At 36.9% G+C, this 17,701-nt stretch overlaps 1 protein-coding gene across 1 annotated transcript in view; it reads right to left on the bottom strand.

The window, feature by feature from the left end:
• Positions 1-17,701, bottom strand: part of LOC106133262 (proline dehydrogenase 1, mitochondrial) — a 33,270-nt gene extending 15,569 nt beyond the window's left edge. Inside the window, exons 1-3 of the mRNA XM_060950694.1 lie at positions 17,407-17,701; positions 6,933-7,054; positions 5,736-5,822 (exon numbers count right to left, since the gene is read on the bottom strand). Of these exons, the coding sequence (XP_060806677.1) occupies positions 5,736-5,822; positions 6,933-7,054; positions 17,407-17,613 (416 nt within the window). The 5' untranslated portion in view covers positions 17,614-17,701. The remainder of the gene's footprint in view (positions 1-5,735; positions 5,823-6,932; positions 7,055-17,406) is intronic.

The following is a 17,701-nucleotide window of genomic DNA, read 5'->3' as shown; positions in this document are numbered from 1 at the left end:
ACTTTTCTCTGTGGCCCACTGTACATAAGGTTAATAAAGCACTTTGTTTAATAACTAATTCAGAGATAAAACGTCAATTGACTTCTAATGTTATAAATGCGAAAGTAACTGTCTATTAGGCTTTCACGCCTAAACTACTGAACCGATTTTGGCGATATTTGGTACAGAGAGAGAGAGAGAGACCTTGACAAAGAATATAGACAATTTTTTATTGCAAAAAAAAACAAAAAAAAAGTTCATAGAGTCGATGAAGAAATTGTCAAGCGATTTTTTACGGCGAACTAATTCGCGAGCAACAGCCAAGTCAATGCCATATGTAGACGTAGGTACCCAGGCACAGTGCGTCAACACAATCACGATTCAATCAGCATTATTTTCGGCACTCAATCGGGCCCAATAAAAATAGTTCACTGCGTTAACCGTGACCCGTGACTACGCTTGCGAATACGTATCACTAGGCGGGAAAAAAAATATTGTGCTTCGTTTGTAATTCTTAATTTTGTGCCATCAGCTATCAGTTTTAAATAGGTAGTCATGTACTTTATTATTCACACATACATATATCAACCTTCAAGTTTAGGGTTAGTTATTTAATTCTTTTGAATAAAAAGCACAGCTTAAAACGAAGCTAGTTTTCATTCGTGGAAAATTTAAAAATAAAGGTCTTACCATATAGTGAAATACAATTTCTGATTCAAAGAATAACAAAAAAGTAAGCGAGAAAAGTGAACATAGCTAATAGTAACATAAATGACACGATTTCTATAAATCAAATTTTTCATGAAAATTTAATGTACACAATAAAAATTTACCATCACAACATATGTATTGTCAAACCTCTTCACTTATATAGAATTATCATGTCATAAAATGATTTGGCATAATCTTTACAGCTGCCTGAATCCAATTGATTTATTCATACGTGTCATTCAATTAGTCACCTTTTACGATCTTCGTCCTGGCTATAGTCTTGGCATCTCTATACTCTCTGGAGAGGAGTTTAGATTTTGAACGGTTTGGTTTCTGTTTTCTCAATTTTCCTTTTTGATGAGGAGCCCGGGGTAAGCCTTTGACCATGGATCCTGGATTGACTGAGTCGCCTTTTACGATATTCGCACAAAAAGGTTAAACGATCCGATTTGTTTCAACTAGAAACGTTGGCTATAAATCTTTATTAAATGATAACAAGCCTTGTTAAACATGAAAACAACAATTCGGCTGCGACATGCCGTTTTTAATCATGACTACTTATTCACGAGCTTCTGACGTAAAAATAAGATACATACATACATAAAATCACGCCTGTTTCCCGGAGGGATAGGCAGAGACTACCTCATTCCACTTGCCACGATCTTTGCACACTTCCTTCGCTTCATCCACATTCATAACTCTCTTCATGCAAGCTCGGCGGTTTCGGGTATTCTTGACCTGACCCTTTCCCAGGACGAAAAATAAGATGGTGTAGGTATTTAATAAACAACATGATTGTAAAGGCGGGGTCATAAAAACTCTTTATCTAATTATCAAACAGCTAGACAGACTAGACTAGCTAGACAGTCTTAGTGAGACTGTTGGCTCTGTCTACCCCGCAAGGGATATAGACGTGATCAAATATGCGTATGTATGTATGAAAAGAACTTTTTCTTATCTAGGTATACTAATATTATAAAGCTGAAGAGTTTGTTTGTTTGAACGCGCTAATATAAGAAACTACTGGTTCGAATTGAAAAATTCTTTTTGCGTTGTATAGACCATTTATAGAGGAAGGCTTTAGGATATATGTTTAAGATCACGCTGCACGTACGCTGACGAACGTATCTTGATCAAATTAAGGACGTCCTGGTAAAGGGTCAGGTCAAAAGTACCCGAAACCGCCGAGCTTGTATGAAGAGAGTTATGAATGTGGACGAAGCGAAAGAAGTATGCAGAGATCGTGGCAAGTGGAAAGAGGTAGTCTCTGCCTACCCCTCCGGGAAAGAGGCGTGATTTTATGTATGTATGTATGTATCACGCTGCAAATATAAGGAGCAAAGAAGTAATGGAAAAAGTGAAAAAAAAACGGGGAAAATTATTCATCCTTGAGGGCTTCAATGATGCCCAAAATAACTATTCCACGCGGACGAAGTTGCGGGCACAGCTTGTGTATGTACTGTTATTTCAGACGACTGACGTACCACGGACGCTACAATGTGAAGATGAACAAACATACATATGGAGCGACTCTAACATAATGACGCTCGCTTCAGCCAACATAAAGGCCGGCTGAAGCCTTTACAATGCACGACATTGATCTTGATTATTATAATTATGATTTATCCCTCAAAAATATATGTACAAATGGTGGACTTAATGACGTTTGGCATTCTCTGCCTACCAGCTGACCAAACAGAAAAACTTAACTAAAAGTTAAAGTTTATACTAATCATAAATATTAGTAAAGTACAACATATAAAAATCCTATTAAACGAATGTTTGTCTGTTAGGCTTTCAAGTCTTAACCGTTAGGTTAATTTATTTATATGAAATTTGATATTTTTTTGCCGACACAGTCGCGAGTTAAAAGGATCGACAAACAAATAAAATCTGTTCTACGAGAAACACCTAGCCTGTAATCTAGGGGGAAAATATAAGAAATTTATATAGCTAATGAAATGAACCATAGGTAATTTTCTACAATACATGATAAATTTCGGTGGGTAGGTACATAGGTACCTTCAAAGTCTAAATTTACACTATCTCAAACTAATCTACAGTTTCTTCAGAATTCAATAAATAGGCTATCAATGGAGACTATCAAAATCTGGTCTGACTACCACAAATATTAACACAGGGGTGGAAACTACGTTTTCTGACCACAACATTATTCTGACCTCGTATGTCTTCCATACTCGTACTCTTACAATATACAAGCCTACGATAAGCTAATCGTATCCAACGTAAAGTTTCTAATAGAGATAGACATACATATAATCACGTTTATAACCCTGAAGATAAAGATTAGTAAAAGTCTTAAATCGTCTTTTACCAGCAATAATCCTATCGAAACTCAATGATTTGAACTATTTCTATCCGAAAAAAAAAGTAGGTGAGCCTATCGTTATCATTTATTCCATTCCCTATATTAACTGACAACAAAGATTTAGCAAAACTACAAATTAAGTACGGTCGGGGATATAATATACATATAATATAGAGATAGGTGGTTAATCTTATCTGCCGCGGACCGCATTATCAACGATCAATTCCGGGAATAAGTTATTGAACTATCACGATGACAATGTGCACGTAACCTGTATAATTTTCAATGAACATTCTGAAACATCTTTTAATACCGTTCAGTTAGTATTTTTAATAATAAGAAAAAAATTACGATTAAAAAGTAGCTATCGGTAAAATATCTATTCAGTAAAAGGACTGTGTCGGCCAAAGTCCACTTTGCAAATAGTATAATATAAGCTTAAAATGCAATTTCGTGAGAGATCCCAGTCAAAGCCAGGAAGATGACAGTGTCTATAAATGGAATTTATACATTTTCCACCCCTGTAAATTTCAAGTAATCCAAAATTAAACCCGGAACTTTGTGATCGCGAGCCACTCTTCGATCCTCACCTCACCGTGCTTTTACTGAAAAACCAAATGTAATCTGTGAACAGCTTGGATCGTAAGTATATTTCTGGTGAGCAGCTAAAAATACCCGCTCGAATTTCCTATATTCTCATTTACAAAATGCTTAAAAAATTATATCTGCCTACAGTTTGATGACCCTTCAAAGGTTTTATTCTATATTGGGGATGTCGGAGTCGCGAAAATGTTTATATCGTTAAGGTTGTGTTTAAATATTGTCAACCTTATCCCACTACGCAGATTTTTTACGTATTTCGATTTTAAAAAAAAGAATCTCTGGCAGCACTTATAATGCAGCAGCAGCAACTAAGAATGGCTATTAAGGCTGTATTTATCATTTCTATCATCAATCAAACAGTACATTGACATATTTGCAAAAAGTAACACTGAACTTTGTTACTTTGTACATGTTAAGTTAGATTAGATACCTTAAGGAGGAATGCACATGTTCATTTACATTTCATAGTCTAGAAACATACAAACAAACAAACGAGTAGGTACTGTATTAATTTTCTAGTATTTTCACACTTTCAGATGTAATACATAGAAAACGTAAGTACATTAAAGATTTACGGCAGATGTTGCTAACAAGGAAATGCTTTTCTTCGTAGTCACGATTACTTCGCCGACGTCATAAACCGTTTAATCATCATTGTATATGTTTATGTACCTATATATCTTTTGTAAGTAGAAGGCTACTGGCTTCATTACAATAAACAATTGTATGTAATGCGTTGAGAGAACATTGTCAATCAAGAATTGTTATTTAGTAGTTACACATTTTCCTCAGAATTGGATCATCATGTTGGTTTAATACACAGTGTGCTTTGCATGCAAAGCAAAAACAACAGTGTACGAAAAGAAATTCGGACAGTTTTAGAATAGGTCTAGAATAATAACCTAGCCAAAACGATCAATTGTTATTAGTTTAATTAATTATTGTCTGAAAAATGACGAGGACTGAACAACCGACTTTATGATTTTTTAGCGACATATTTTACGACTATAAATTTTATATACGACTACAGAATATTTAACTAAATTAAGAAGGCATGTAAAGGAGTAGAATCCTATGTTTTGTAACTGCTTAAATTTTTGTGCAATAAATATTTTAAATAAAATAAATAAAATATATACGGGACAAATTACACAGATCGAGTTAGCCTTGAAGTTAAGAAACTTGTGCTGCGAGATACTAACTCAACGATACTATATTTTATAATAAATACTTATATAGATAATCCATAAGACCCAGGCTACTCAAAAAAAGTTCGTTTCTAATCACGCCCTAACCGGGATTTGAAACCGAGACTGACTTGACACTGAGTACTTCTTCGCGGAAATCAATACTTTATGGTAAAGTTAAAATTTATGACGATAAAAATTATTCCTACGTACAACTTTAAGATCTAAGACGTACCTACATACATACATACATTTGGTCACGTCTATATCCCTTGCGGGGTAGACAGATCTAAGACGTACCTACAACGTAATATACGCTTTGATCCCTAGTTACATCGCGATCAACTTCTAATTAAACACTTACATACGTTATCGCGTAAAAAACGTCATTGCAAATTAATTAAAATTATAATTAGATACAGTTAATACTGCAATCAGTAATTGTTATACTTCTTAACACACATACCTACTATCGAAAAGAAAATATATTTAACAATTTTTAAGGAAGTTACTTTTTTGATGGCGTGATAACTGGCCCCCATTTTGTATGTCTGTTCTTGCAGGGCTATGATTGGTTTATTTGAATTCTATTTTCATATTTTACTTAGCAAATACAGAACGAGAATTGACAAAAGCAAGAGTCAGACAAGTAAACGCGAATTTGAATAAAATTGCATTAGTATCATTGCCACTAGTTTTAATTGCTGATTAAATCAGTATGAGTAAATCTCGCAATAATCCCTCTGATGACGAATAGTATGAAAGGAAACTTCAAAGTTTCTTTATGGCGATAAGTGATCTAGTATTAAATCAAATCCTTTGTATACAAGAATGTCCAATAGACAACCCAAAATAGAATATGTCCAATGTCGACTGAACGATTGTTTCATCATTAGGAGATTGATATTAACTGAGTAATAACTTACCTGACTTCTCTCTTCTCGGCCTCCTCCTGGGAAAGGTCCTCTTCCACGGAGTAATCGAGGATGGATTTCACGCCGAAAGACCGCAACCTGGAAAGATTTATTTTATAAGTGATTGCATTCGTTAGCACCGCCGCCGCGTCGCTCGGACCGTCGACCAATGATCACGATTTTTATTAGATAAATTATTAAGTAGATAAGGTGCCGTGTGGTTCCCGGAACTAATAGAAAAAAGAACAGGATGACTCCATCTCTTCCCCATGGATGTCGTAGTAGGCGACTAAGGGATAGGCTTATAAACTTTGAAGTCTTTGTTTTGGCGATGGGCTAACAACCTGTCGCTATTTGAATCTCAACTCAATCATTAAGCCGAACAGCTGAAAATGGACTATCAGTCTTTTCAAGACTGTTGGCTCTGTCTAACCCGTGAGGGATTATAGACGTGATTATATGTGTGTATGTAATTAGAGACCCACCGCAGCTTCGCACGGGTAGAATTTATACATTACAAACCTTTCTCTTATATGTCTCTTCTCTAACTATCGAAATAAACCTCATCAAAATCCGGTGTAGTTTTAAAGATACACACACACACATAAGCATACACACATACATATGTGGAAGAGCGGGTCCCCCTGCCACAGGCTTTTCTAAGCTTACTAGGTGGGTCCCAGTTTTGTGTAGTTTTAGAAACTTAAGCTTGGAAATAAAGATTTTTTCAATTTTTTCAATTTTTTTTTTTAATATGTAGTGAAGATAGGGTTGCCATCTCTAAAATTTGGAAAACCGGACAAGACGCGCGAAAACCCCGGATTTTAGAGTCCGAAAGCCGGACATGTCAACAAGATCTTTTAAACATATACAATGCAATAAAAGAAATTTGAAAATGTCATAAATCACTTTTTTTATTTATTCATTATTTTAACAACACAGAATCATATTATTACAATTTGTTACAAATTGTTTATATAAATCAGCTTTTTTAACGGTGAATATACTTGGTTCGTCGGTTGATCATGGTGTGCGAGTATAGTGCGTGTCTCGCGGGCGGCCCAAATTTTTTTTATTTATAAATTTTTTAAAACCCGGTCTACAATGAAACCTTCCCCGGACGCTCCCCGGATGCCCTCTAAACTAGGACAAATCCGGGGAAACCCGGACGGATGTCAACCCTAAGTGAAGAACAAAAGGTTTACCTACCTCTCGACGGTCGGCCTGATCTTGACCGGGTCCTCGCCGGCGACGAACTGCCCATAAAACGTGGCCTTCATGATGGCTTCGAAGATCTTCTTGCCCACCACTTGACGGAGTCTCTTCATCAACTGTTGGACAGAACGCAACATTAATGTATATATATATATATTAGTATGTTTATATAGTTTATTACTGTCAACTATTTAATTGTTCCATGTTTAATTATATAAGTATTAGCATGTATCTTTAGTTAAATGTTATTTATGCACACGCCATACCGCTCCAAAATTCATATCTCCTCTCATGGGTCTACTGGAAGAGATTTCTTTTGAAATAAGTAGCACCTTTGTACTATAATAACTGTATTGAATGCTCCTGTATATCATTTTGTGTACATCAATAAATAAATGAACTAATGTATACTATTTTGAACATACATACATAAATATAATCTTCATCAACAGTTGGACAGAACGCAACATTAATATATACTATTTTGAACATACATACATACATATAATCTTCATCAACTGTTGGACAGAACGCAACATTAATGTATACTATTTTGAACATACATACATACATATAATCTTCATCAACTGTTGGACAGAACGCAACATTAATATATACTATTTTGAACATACATACATACATATAATCTTCATCAACTGTTGGACAGAACGCAACATTAATGTATACTATTTTGAACATACATACATACATACATACATATAATCTTCATCAACTGTTGGACAGAACGCAACATTAATGTATACTATTTTGACCATACATACATACATATAATCTTCATCAACTGTTGGACAGAACGCAACATTAATGTATACTATTTTGAACATACATACATACATATAATCTTCATCAACTGTTGGACAGAACGCAACATTAATGTATACTATTTTGAACATACATACATACCTACATATAATCTTCATCAACTGTTGGACAGAACGCAACATTAATGTATACTATTTTGAACATACATATAATCACGTCTATATACCTTGCGGGGTAGACAGAGCCAACAGTCTTGAAAAGACTGTAAGGCCACGTTCAGCTATTTGGCTTAATGATAAAATTGAGATTCAATAGTAGTTTATTACTGTCATTTATTTAATTATTCCATGTTTAATTATGTAAGTATTAGCATGTATGTTTAGTTAAATATGTTAAACGTTTTTATGTACACGCCATACCGCTCTAAAATTCATCTTTCCTCTCATGGGTCTACTGGAAGAGATTTCTTTTGAAATAAGTAGCACCTTTGTACTAGAATTATTGTAATAAATGCTCCTGTATATAATTTTGTGTACATAAATAAATAAATAAAATTAAATTAATATATAGGTACAATTTTGAACATACATACATACATATAATCACGTCTATATCCCTTGCGGGGAAGACAGAGCCAACAGTCTTGAAAAGACTGATAGGCCACATTGAACTATTTGGCTCAATGATAGAATTAAGATTCAAATAGTGACAGGATGCTAGCCCGTCGCCTAAAGAAGAATCTCAAGTTTGTAAGCCTATCCCTCAGTCGCCTTTTACGACATCCATGGGAACGAGATGGAGTGGTCCTATTCTTTTTTTTATTGGTGCCGAAAACCACACTATTTTGAACTGAGTAAGAAAGACCGCCGAAGTGTCGTGTGATTCCAAGCACTGTATAATAATACCACTCCACCTCTAGGCTCCATTGAGGTAGTAAAGGGTCTTTAAAGGAACAAGCACATGCAACTAGTTTATCAACTTTTGCCATGATCCAATATGGCTTCCCTGCAAAGGTTGCGGAGATCAGATGGAGGCTTATAAACTCGGGATTCTTCTTTTAGGCGATGGGGTGGCAACCTTTCACTATTTGAATGTCAATTCTATCATCAAGCCAAAAAGTTGAACATCGCCTATCAGTATTTTCAAGACTGATGTCTAATAGATTTAAATAAGAAGCCGGGTTCGAAGCAAGAGAAAGAAAACGTGGTCTCTGCCTACCCCTCCGGGAAAGAGGCGTGGTGCGTTAGTACCTACCTACGTATGAATAGAAATTATCTCGGGTATAGAACCCGGGGCCTTCGGAATCTCATTCAGTCGGAGTGCGTCACGGTCACACGGTGCACGCTCGTCACAAGGCCGACTGAAAAATGTATGACTTCTCGCAAACGATTTGTTACAGAACGTATGAGACTTGGTATTTATTTTCAATTTAACTGTTTTCAACGTTGTTTTGTGCATTTTATATGGAGTATAGGTATATCTATTTGTTTGTTACATTTTCTTCGCTTCTATTTAATCATTCAAAATTCTTAAATTCTCTATTTATGTTCTGACTAGAGGCCGCCCGCGACTTTGTTCGCGTAGAAACACTATCATAACAACAATCAATCCTTTGGGATAAAAATAAGCCTATGTGTGCCTACGTACCTACATGCCAAATTTCATCGTAATCGGTTCAGTAGTATTTGTGTGAATGAGTAACAAACATCCATACATACATAGTCACAAACTTTCGCATTTATAAGTAATATTAGTAGGATTTACATTATGTTATAGACCGTACCATGATGTACATTCCCACGCATACGAAGTTGCGGGCAACAGTTAAGTATACAATAATAATAATAACGGATACCCATAGTTACGATTAGAAGGAAATTACAGAAAAAAATTCTATGCACGCGCGAACCCGCCGGCAAGACTTTACATAACTTATTGCACTAAAAATTTGCAATAAAATTAGCTTATGTGACGAAAAACAATGCAAAGGTTCCTTTTAAAGTTGTGGGAAAGCAGACAGGATTGTCGAAATCCCCAAGGAACCCAATATAACCAAACGAAGTCGCAGGCAAAACCTAATTATCACAAAACTTCAATTTTTGAACACCAAACTGACAAAAAAACTAAGGCGTGGACATTTAATTATCTGCCAATTCTTATTCTAATTTACTAACAAAGTGTGCTAAATAGAGTATACCTACCACTCATAAACGTGTACACTGTGGTGCAAATAAACCTGGCACACGGTCTTTATAATACAACACGTTAGGAAGAGTGTAGATATCTCTCTCTATACGAGTAGTTACACAGAATCATACATACATACAAACATAAAATCACGCCTCTTTCCCGGAGGGGTAGGCAGGGGTACTCTTGACCCGACCCTTTACCAGGACGTCCTTAATTTGATCTAGATACGTTCGTATAGGTCTTCCCACTCCGACCTTTTCCTCCACACACACAGCCTCATCTGTAGTTAATACATTGATTCTTCAATCCTCATTTGTGGTAAGAGGTACCTTAATACATTCAGTGCCGTGTAGTTCCCGGCACCAATAAAATAAGAATAAAACCACTCCACTTTTTCCCATGGATGTCGTAAAAGGCGACTAAGGGATAGGCTTATAAACTTGGGATTCTAATTTTAGGCGAAGGGCTAGCAACCTGTCACTATTTGAATCTCCATTCTATTATAAAGCTTAACAGCTGAAGGTGGCTTTTCAGTCTACGTATGTATCTTCAACAACTGATAGGAAGCGACGGGAACGAGATGGAGCGGTCCTATTCTTTTTTTTAATTAGTGCCGGGAACCACACGGCACAGAACTATGTTGAAGTCATACCTATATTTCCAAAGCCACTGCTCAACTTATCAACCTTTTTAAATACAACTTTTTTAACATCATTTGGTCCGTAATGATCCTTTCAGTCCATATCCATCCATAAACATCTGTCATAAGTAAGCTGAACGTGGCCATTCAGTCTTTTCAAGACTGTTGGCTCAGTCTACACCGCAAGGGATATAGACGTGACTATATATATGTATATATGTGTGTAACATCCGTCCAACTGTACATACGACAATAAACGTAAAAATACTAGACAAAATGGCGTGGCAACGGGCTAGTGACGTAGGGTTACATAACCAATGCAGCATATCGACGAAGACCAATGCCAAGGGCACAAAAAAAATTCATAGACACTTGCTAAATTCCTTAGTCACTTAACGAAATCTCTATTATAATCATCATGGTTAAGAAGTCAACTGCTGGGTATAGCCAATCTTAAGATTTCTAGTTCGACCGGTTAGGACATCTTATCAAGAAGGTTTATAAATCACATGACTTCTAATCTATTGGCTTCTACTCTGCTCTTCGTTTGACCTCAGAGATAAAAAAGAAGGCAGAAGGGTCAGTGCAACCTTACAAAAAATGACCAACTCCCTAGTGGTTTACGAAAGTTCGATGTCAACCCCAATTTTAAATTTTACTAAAATAGTCTATTGCCAACTCCAAAATGTACGTTTGTCACAGCAAACCCAAAAATAACCCATGCCTAGCAAAGATAATGTGAATTTGACATAAAGTAGAAAGACAAAGTGGTTCAAGCAGCTAAGGTGTGGAATGAGCTGCCTACGTCTATATTCGTTGAGAAGTACCGCCCGCCAACATACAAAAGTAGAATAAATGGGTATCTCTTGGCGTATAACATCTTCGTCTTCATCATTTCGCTTACCATCAGGAGAGATGGAAGACAAATGCCTAATCCAATATTGAAAAAAGAACTCCTCAATTTTCCAACGTATTTTGGTCGTATCCAATTATGTAACGCACATGGTATAAGTTTTATTCACCACGGTCAAGGTCCGCCTAGCATATGGAGCATTAAAATAGAAGCCACGCGTGATACCTACTTATTTTTTATTCATTTTCAATAAATGTCTTATGATACTTACCTATTTTTATTTATTTTCAATAAATGTCTTATGTAGCATTAGTATTAAAGTTTACTGTTAAACAGTATTTTAGTTATTACCACGACAGACTTATTGACCGTTATTTCACACAACATTTTGCGCAGAAAAAAAGCAGCATGTTTTTTCTTCGACAGCAAACGATAGTGAGATTTAGCGATAAAATTTCAATGCACCATGTTTGTGCTCATGTAAGCTCATGTCAGACTTAGACCATTCAAGATTTCAATGCACCAGATTACGGATATAAGTATTAATTTCTACCGTCACAAGCAAAAGGTCTGCAACACAGAATACTGAGATTACTGGTGTATTCTGTTCTGTGGTCTTGGCTATTGAGTGTGTGAAGGTCACCGCGGAAATTACCGGAGGAACCGCGCGCGGTGACCACTGCCAAAATGGAGCTCAAAGTTTACTATACTATTGTCCAGTGTACCGTACGAATAGGGTTGTCACACGTGTTGTGCTTTATAATAAATTATTTCCCTACCAGAGGTAATTTTAATTCTGTACTTTATAATCGAAGACTTAATTTGAAAAATAATTAAGAACACGAAAATATTTTGAATGATTACATTTCTTTTTTGTTATTTTAAAGAAGTTATTTTTGTGAAACGAATCGTAAGTTAATCCAAGGCCAATCGTAGGTCTGCTGGAAGATATTTTACGGTAATTGTAACGACTTCTATTCCTTTTGTAATGTATTATTTAGTTATTTCTTGTGTGCAATAAATTAATTAACAGATTTACGTGTTATAATTTAAGTAAAAGTATCATAATAACTTCATAACCTCCGTCCTTTTTCTTACTGTTAATAACAAATTTACTTTTTACTTTTATTGGAAAAAAAAGGTGGCAACCCTACGTAAGAGACACTATGAAACGCGCGTTTTACTGTTGATTCATATTGTTACCGCTCGTTATCGACTTGCCAACATCGTGTAATTCTTTCTTCTTTTTCCGTACGATATTTATAAATCGTAGGTAGATCGTGCTAAAATACGGATTACCCAAATTCCCGGCAGATTTAAATGCCTCACCACACCACCCCCTGCTAAATAGCACCCCGTAAACAAAGAATAACCTTTAATATCTTACTGAAAATGTTATAGAAGCTAAAAATACTTGTGCACCAAAATTTGTCAAATCGACATGTCATCCCTCCCCGCATCTCTCTTCCCCGATACAACTTGGGAATTTTCAAACAAGATGATTGCAATTTCCAATACCCAATTCTACATCACATAAAACCTTACAACGTCCATTTCTACATCAATTTGGGCCCTAACGTTATCACAATAAGAAATATTGTTGCATGTACCCACCCCATAGGGGTAGTTAGCATTCTTCGGACGTGCGAAACCAGTTTCGTCATCAGGTGCGCGTGAGCAGGTTCAATGGCACTAACATTGCACGTGATTTTTGATGGAGCGGTAATAAATTAACGGGCAATCGAAAGTCTGATCGAAGGAATCGTGGTAGGTCCCGATCTTAATGAAAGTCTGTCATATACTTTTACTAAGACACCAATTAAGTTTCCAGATGTATGATAATTGTATGAAGTCGGGTTTTAAGGTACAGTGTTAAGTCTCATACCACCACTCCATATCTTCCCACGAATGTCTTAAAATGAGACTAAGGGAAAGGCTAATAAGGTTGAGGTTCTTCTTGTTGACGATGGGCTGTCACTATTTCAATCTCAATTCCATCATTAAACCTTATAGCTGTACGTGGCCTATCAGTCTTTTTAAAACGATTGGCTCTGTCTACCCCTCAAAGGATATAGCCGTGACTATATATTTATGTCATATATTTGAACAAAGAGGATTGGTTTAAAAAAATGTTGTCAATTATGTGGATCAGAAATCCGGTGATATAACGTAGGTATAGGTCCAGATTTCAAGAAATAGAAATAGCTTTTAACAAGAAATTCAAAACGACTAATACCTACCCTACATTACCATCAAATAAGGTGACCCTGACTAGCCAAACATTTGACTCTTTACCCCCAGCCACACCCCTTCAACAAACATAGCGAGGCTGGTGGGTTGAACATAGCACTCTTTTGTTTTTATAAATATCTTGTTAAAAATAAACATGGCTCCAAACGTAACTATAATGACTGAACAGAAAACTAAAACCGCGGTCTTGCCAAATTTTTCGTATGTACCTCGTACACTTTTGTCAATTTTGTGGTTTTGGTACAAAAATAGATTCGTTATTTCTATGCACCGCTTGCCAAGAGGGAATATTCTGAGAAAGTGAAATACTTTGAGCTGCGACTACGCCTGCGTCATTTTTGTCTTCGATGAATGAAGAAACTCTCCTTCTTCCTGCTGGCTTAAGTCCCGGTTGCATCCTCACCATTCAGGAGTGGAGCCCGGGGTATTCCTTTGATCATTTATCCTGGATTGGGTGAGCCAGGGTTTACACGAAGCGACTCCCATCTGAACCTCACAACCTTCGCAGGTAAACGTAACCCGCATTGGATCGATCATGGTTACACATCCAGATGGCTGAATGTGCAGGTTTCCCCACGATCAAACTAAAGTACTTACATAACTTCAACAATTGTCATTGGTACATGGCCGAGATGGGATTGGGAAGGGTACCTGATAACAATCTATAGAATTTCTTATCAAATTTAATAGGGACAAGGATCCCGCTAGGTATAGCTACATCTCGTGTGGAGCGTGAGTGATCATAGACAGACCTCCTCCCAAGGACACAACAGAGACATACATACATACATAAAATCACGCCTCTTTCCCGGAGAGGTAGGCAGAGATTACCTCTTTCCACTTGCCACGATCTCTGCACACTTCCTTCGCTTCATCCTTCATTCATAACTCTCTTCATGCAAGCTCGGCGGTTTCGGGTACTTTTGACCTGACCCTTTACCAGGACGTCCTTAATTTGATCAAGATACGTTCGTCTACAACAGAGACAACTGCACAAAAACAATTACGAAACTTCCAGCGGAGCATCCAGCGAACGAAACCGACAACAAAAGCTAGTGCACGTTGGAATTATTTGGAAAAATCCCAATTGAAAACCTGTCGTGATGTACGCCGCCGCGTAGGTGTAAATAGTGTTCACAAATTTCTCGAACCGGTCACAACCGGTGTAATCTAGTTTGCGGCGAATGTTGCTAATATGCCAGACATTGCCGACCAAGAGGCGTCGCGAGATTTTTACGTGGACTATGACGTTTCGTTTGCGAATTTTCAATGTGTTTCTTTTGTGCGTAGGGCTGCCGCTTAGATAATACTTCCATGCGGCGAGGACGCGGGCGCGTTTCAAAATCACTAAAAGGCCACGTTCAGCTCAATGAATTAAGTATATCCCAAATTAATTAGATTTTCCCTTGATTGACTTTACAATCTCCCCGACAAGTGAAGCAACTGGCACACTAGCTTATTCTTCTACCTACCAAACCAGCACGGAAGACTCTATGATTGATTCAAAAAAATGTTTCAGAAATCTGCAATTGTTACTTTCACGAACAAGTGACATCCCTAATTCTGCACCTGAACATACTCGTATGTACTGTAACAACTAGCATTGTCGAATCCAAGGTCAATGCTCGCTTGCCTATAGACAGCCTGCGATATCAACCTATCCTACACACCTTGGTTTTCAGACTTATCAGCAGTAGTAGTTGCGAGAACGTTGACCTCAAGATTTCTACATATAACGGATAATTTTTTTTAAACTTTTTTGAACGTTAAATGTACAACAGGTGTACTTAATGCCATAACGCATCCTCTGCCAGTCGAACCTTTGGACCAAACTGAGATGGATATATATATATAATAAGACGTGATTATATACTTGCCACCAAAAACCACACCGCAGTTACAAAAATGAAAAAAAAAATTAAGTAAGATCCTTTTGAGAAGTTTGACAATTGTAGTTGGAAATCCTTGTTCTTTTCTATTTAACCATAGTCCCGGTTCCGTTACGGTTACGATTATAGGACCATGGACCCTGGATTGGGCAAGTTAAGTTTTTACACGAAGCCACTCCCATCTGACCTCCGCAACCTTTGCAGGGGAACCTGAACCCGATTCGACCAACGACGATGTTTTGAAATTCTTTCAAATAATAATTGAAGTTGCCATTTATTTGCACACTGGATATGTCCATGATCAGACAAATCGAGAGAAATGTCGGAAAGAGGACCTTGGGCGCGGAAACATGATTCTCAAAGTTTAATTATTAATATTGATGTTAAGGTTCATAAGAACTCAGTGATATAGAATCAAATGACGATACTTATAAAAAATACGCCAACGCCAATCTCCTGTTTGGTTTCCTTCCACCCAAACGTTGACTGAAAGCAATTGCAATAGCGTTAAATCAGCCTCTGTACCATCTCTGTCTCTTTAAATTGTTTTATATGTTTTATTTTTATGGTGCAATTAAGATTCTATCTATAGATCTTACATACATACATATGGTCACATCTATGTCCCTGGCGGGGTAGACAGAGCCAACAGTCTTGAAAAGACTATCCAGTCCACGTTCAGCTATTTGGCTTAATGATAGAATTGAGATTCAAATAGTGACCGGTTGCTAGCCCATCGTCTAAAAAAGAATCCCATATTTATAAGCCTATCCCTTAGTCGTCTTTTACGACATCCATGGGAAAGAGATGGAGTGGTCCTATTCTTTTTTGTATTGGTGCCGGGAACCACACGGCACTATAGATCTTACATATCATATTTATCTTTTCGTAGCAAAAAGTAATAATTGTAGATTCTACCTAACAGACACGACCAAAGGTCACAAGAATAAGTTGCATGTCTAGTAGGTAGTTCTGAGGCATAAATCTGGTTTTTAGATTTACCTTTAAAAGTAGTATATCTACGTGAATACAATTTTAAAATAATTAATATTATATTCAAAATCACTAAATTTGTTAACATTTGCAATGTTAACAAATTTAGTGATTTTGAAGTTTTAAGTTTTTTTTAATACCGACCTATGCAAATATGTAAGATTTTAATGATTTAACCATTAAACCCTAATATTACACAATTTGTAAGTGAAGAAGTGTTTAAGTGACAGTATTTTTTTTTTACTATAACTCATTGTAAAAACATGTATCAATGGGTCAATATTCAAGAAAGTTCGAAAAAAATTATACACCAATGCGGACTTTAGAACCAATATCAATAAGATACAGTCATATAAGATAGAACAAAACAGAAAGTAAAAACTATAAAGACAGAGACGATGATTTGCAACTATTTAAAACTTATAATAATTTCGCGTGTGCTAGCTAAATTCAAGTTAACCGCCGGCCGGCTACACGCTGCCGTCTGCACGACGTCTGGGGCTCCAGAAACACGCATGCGTAGTGACACCCGATCAAAAATCCATTCCCATTCATAACTACATTGCAAGATCGATTAGAGTACCTACCTGCATTATTTGCAGGTACTAGCAAACGTTTCAAGGAGTGTCATGATATCCTAGTACCTACCCCAATATGAAATATCGATCGTGTCAATAAACACTAAAAGATAGATAATTACTTACAATTTTGCTCGTTGCAACCTCCAACGATTCACACATTGAATCGCGAAATGTGCGATGTGGCAAAAATGTTACAAATCTTTCAGCGCTCTCATGGATTCTCTCAACTCGGAACCGGCATGTAAACATACTCCCATTATGTAACGCACCAGCTGATCGATAGACTCACCATATCGTTGTTCTCCACGACCCAATTCACCGAGCAAATCTGGTAGACTAAATACGCCCGCACCAGTTCGCTGGTCTTCTTACTCTTGAACGCATCTTTGGGGCTATTAAAGTTGAGGTCGAGTTCGTCTCGGATTCTATTCGGTGAGCTGGACAAGACGCGTACATTGCTTGGGGTTGTGATGGCCAATCTTCTGAGCAGAGCCATTGTCGGAGCTCCGCGCACTTTTCACAAACACGACACACACCTGTCGTCGCCGACCGACAACTGACAACTAGTTTGGCAGTGACGTGCG

Source organism: Amyelois transitella, chromosome 22 (genome assembly GCF_032362555.1).
Source record: "Amyelois transitella isolate CPQ chromosome 22, ilAmyTran1.1, whole genome shotgun sequence".
In the NCBI taxonomy this organism is placed as follows: domain Eukaryota; kingdom Metazoa; phylum Arthropoda; class Insecta; order Lepidoptera; family Pyralidae; genus Amyelois; species Amyelois transitella.
This window is presented reverse-complemented; position numbering and strand designations above follow the sequence as displayed.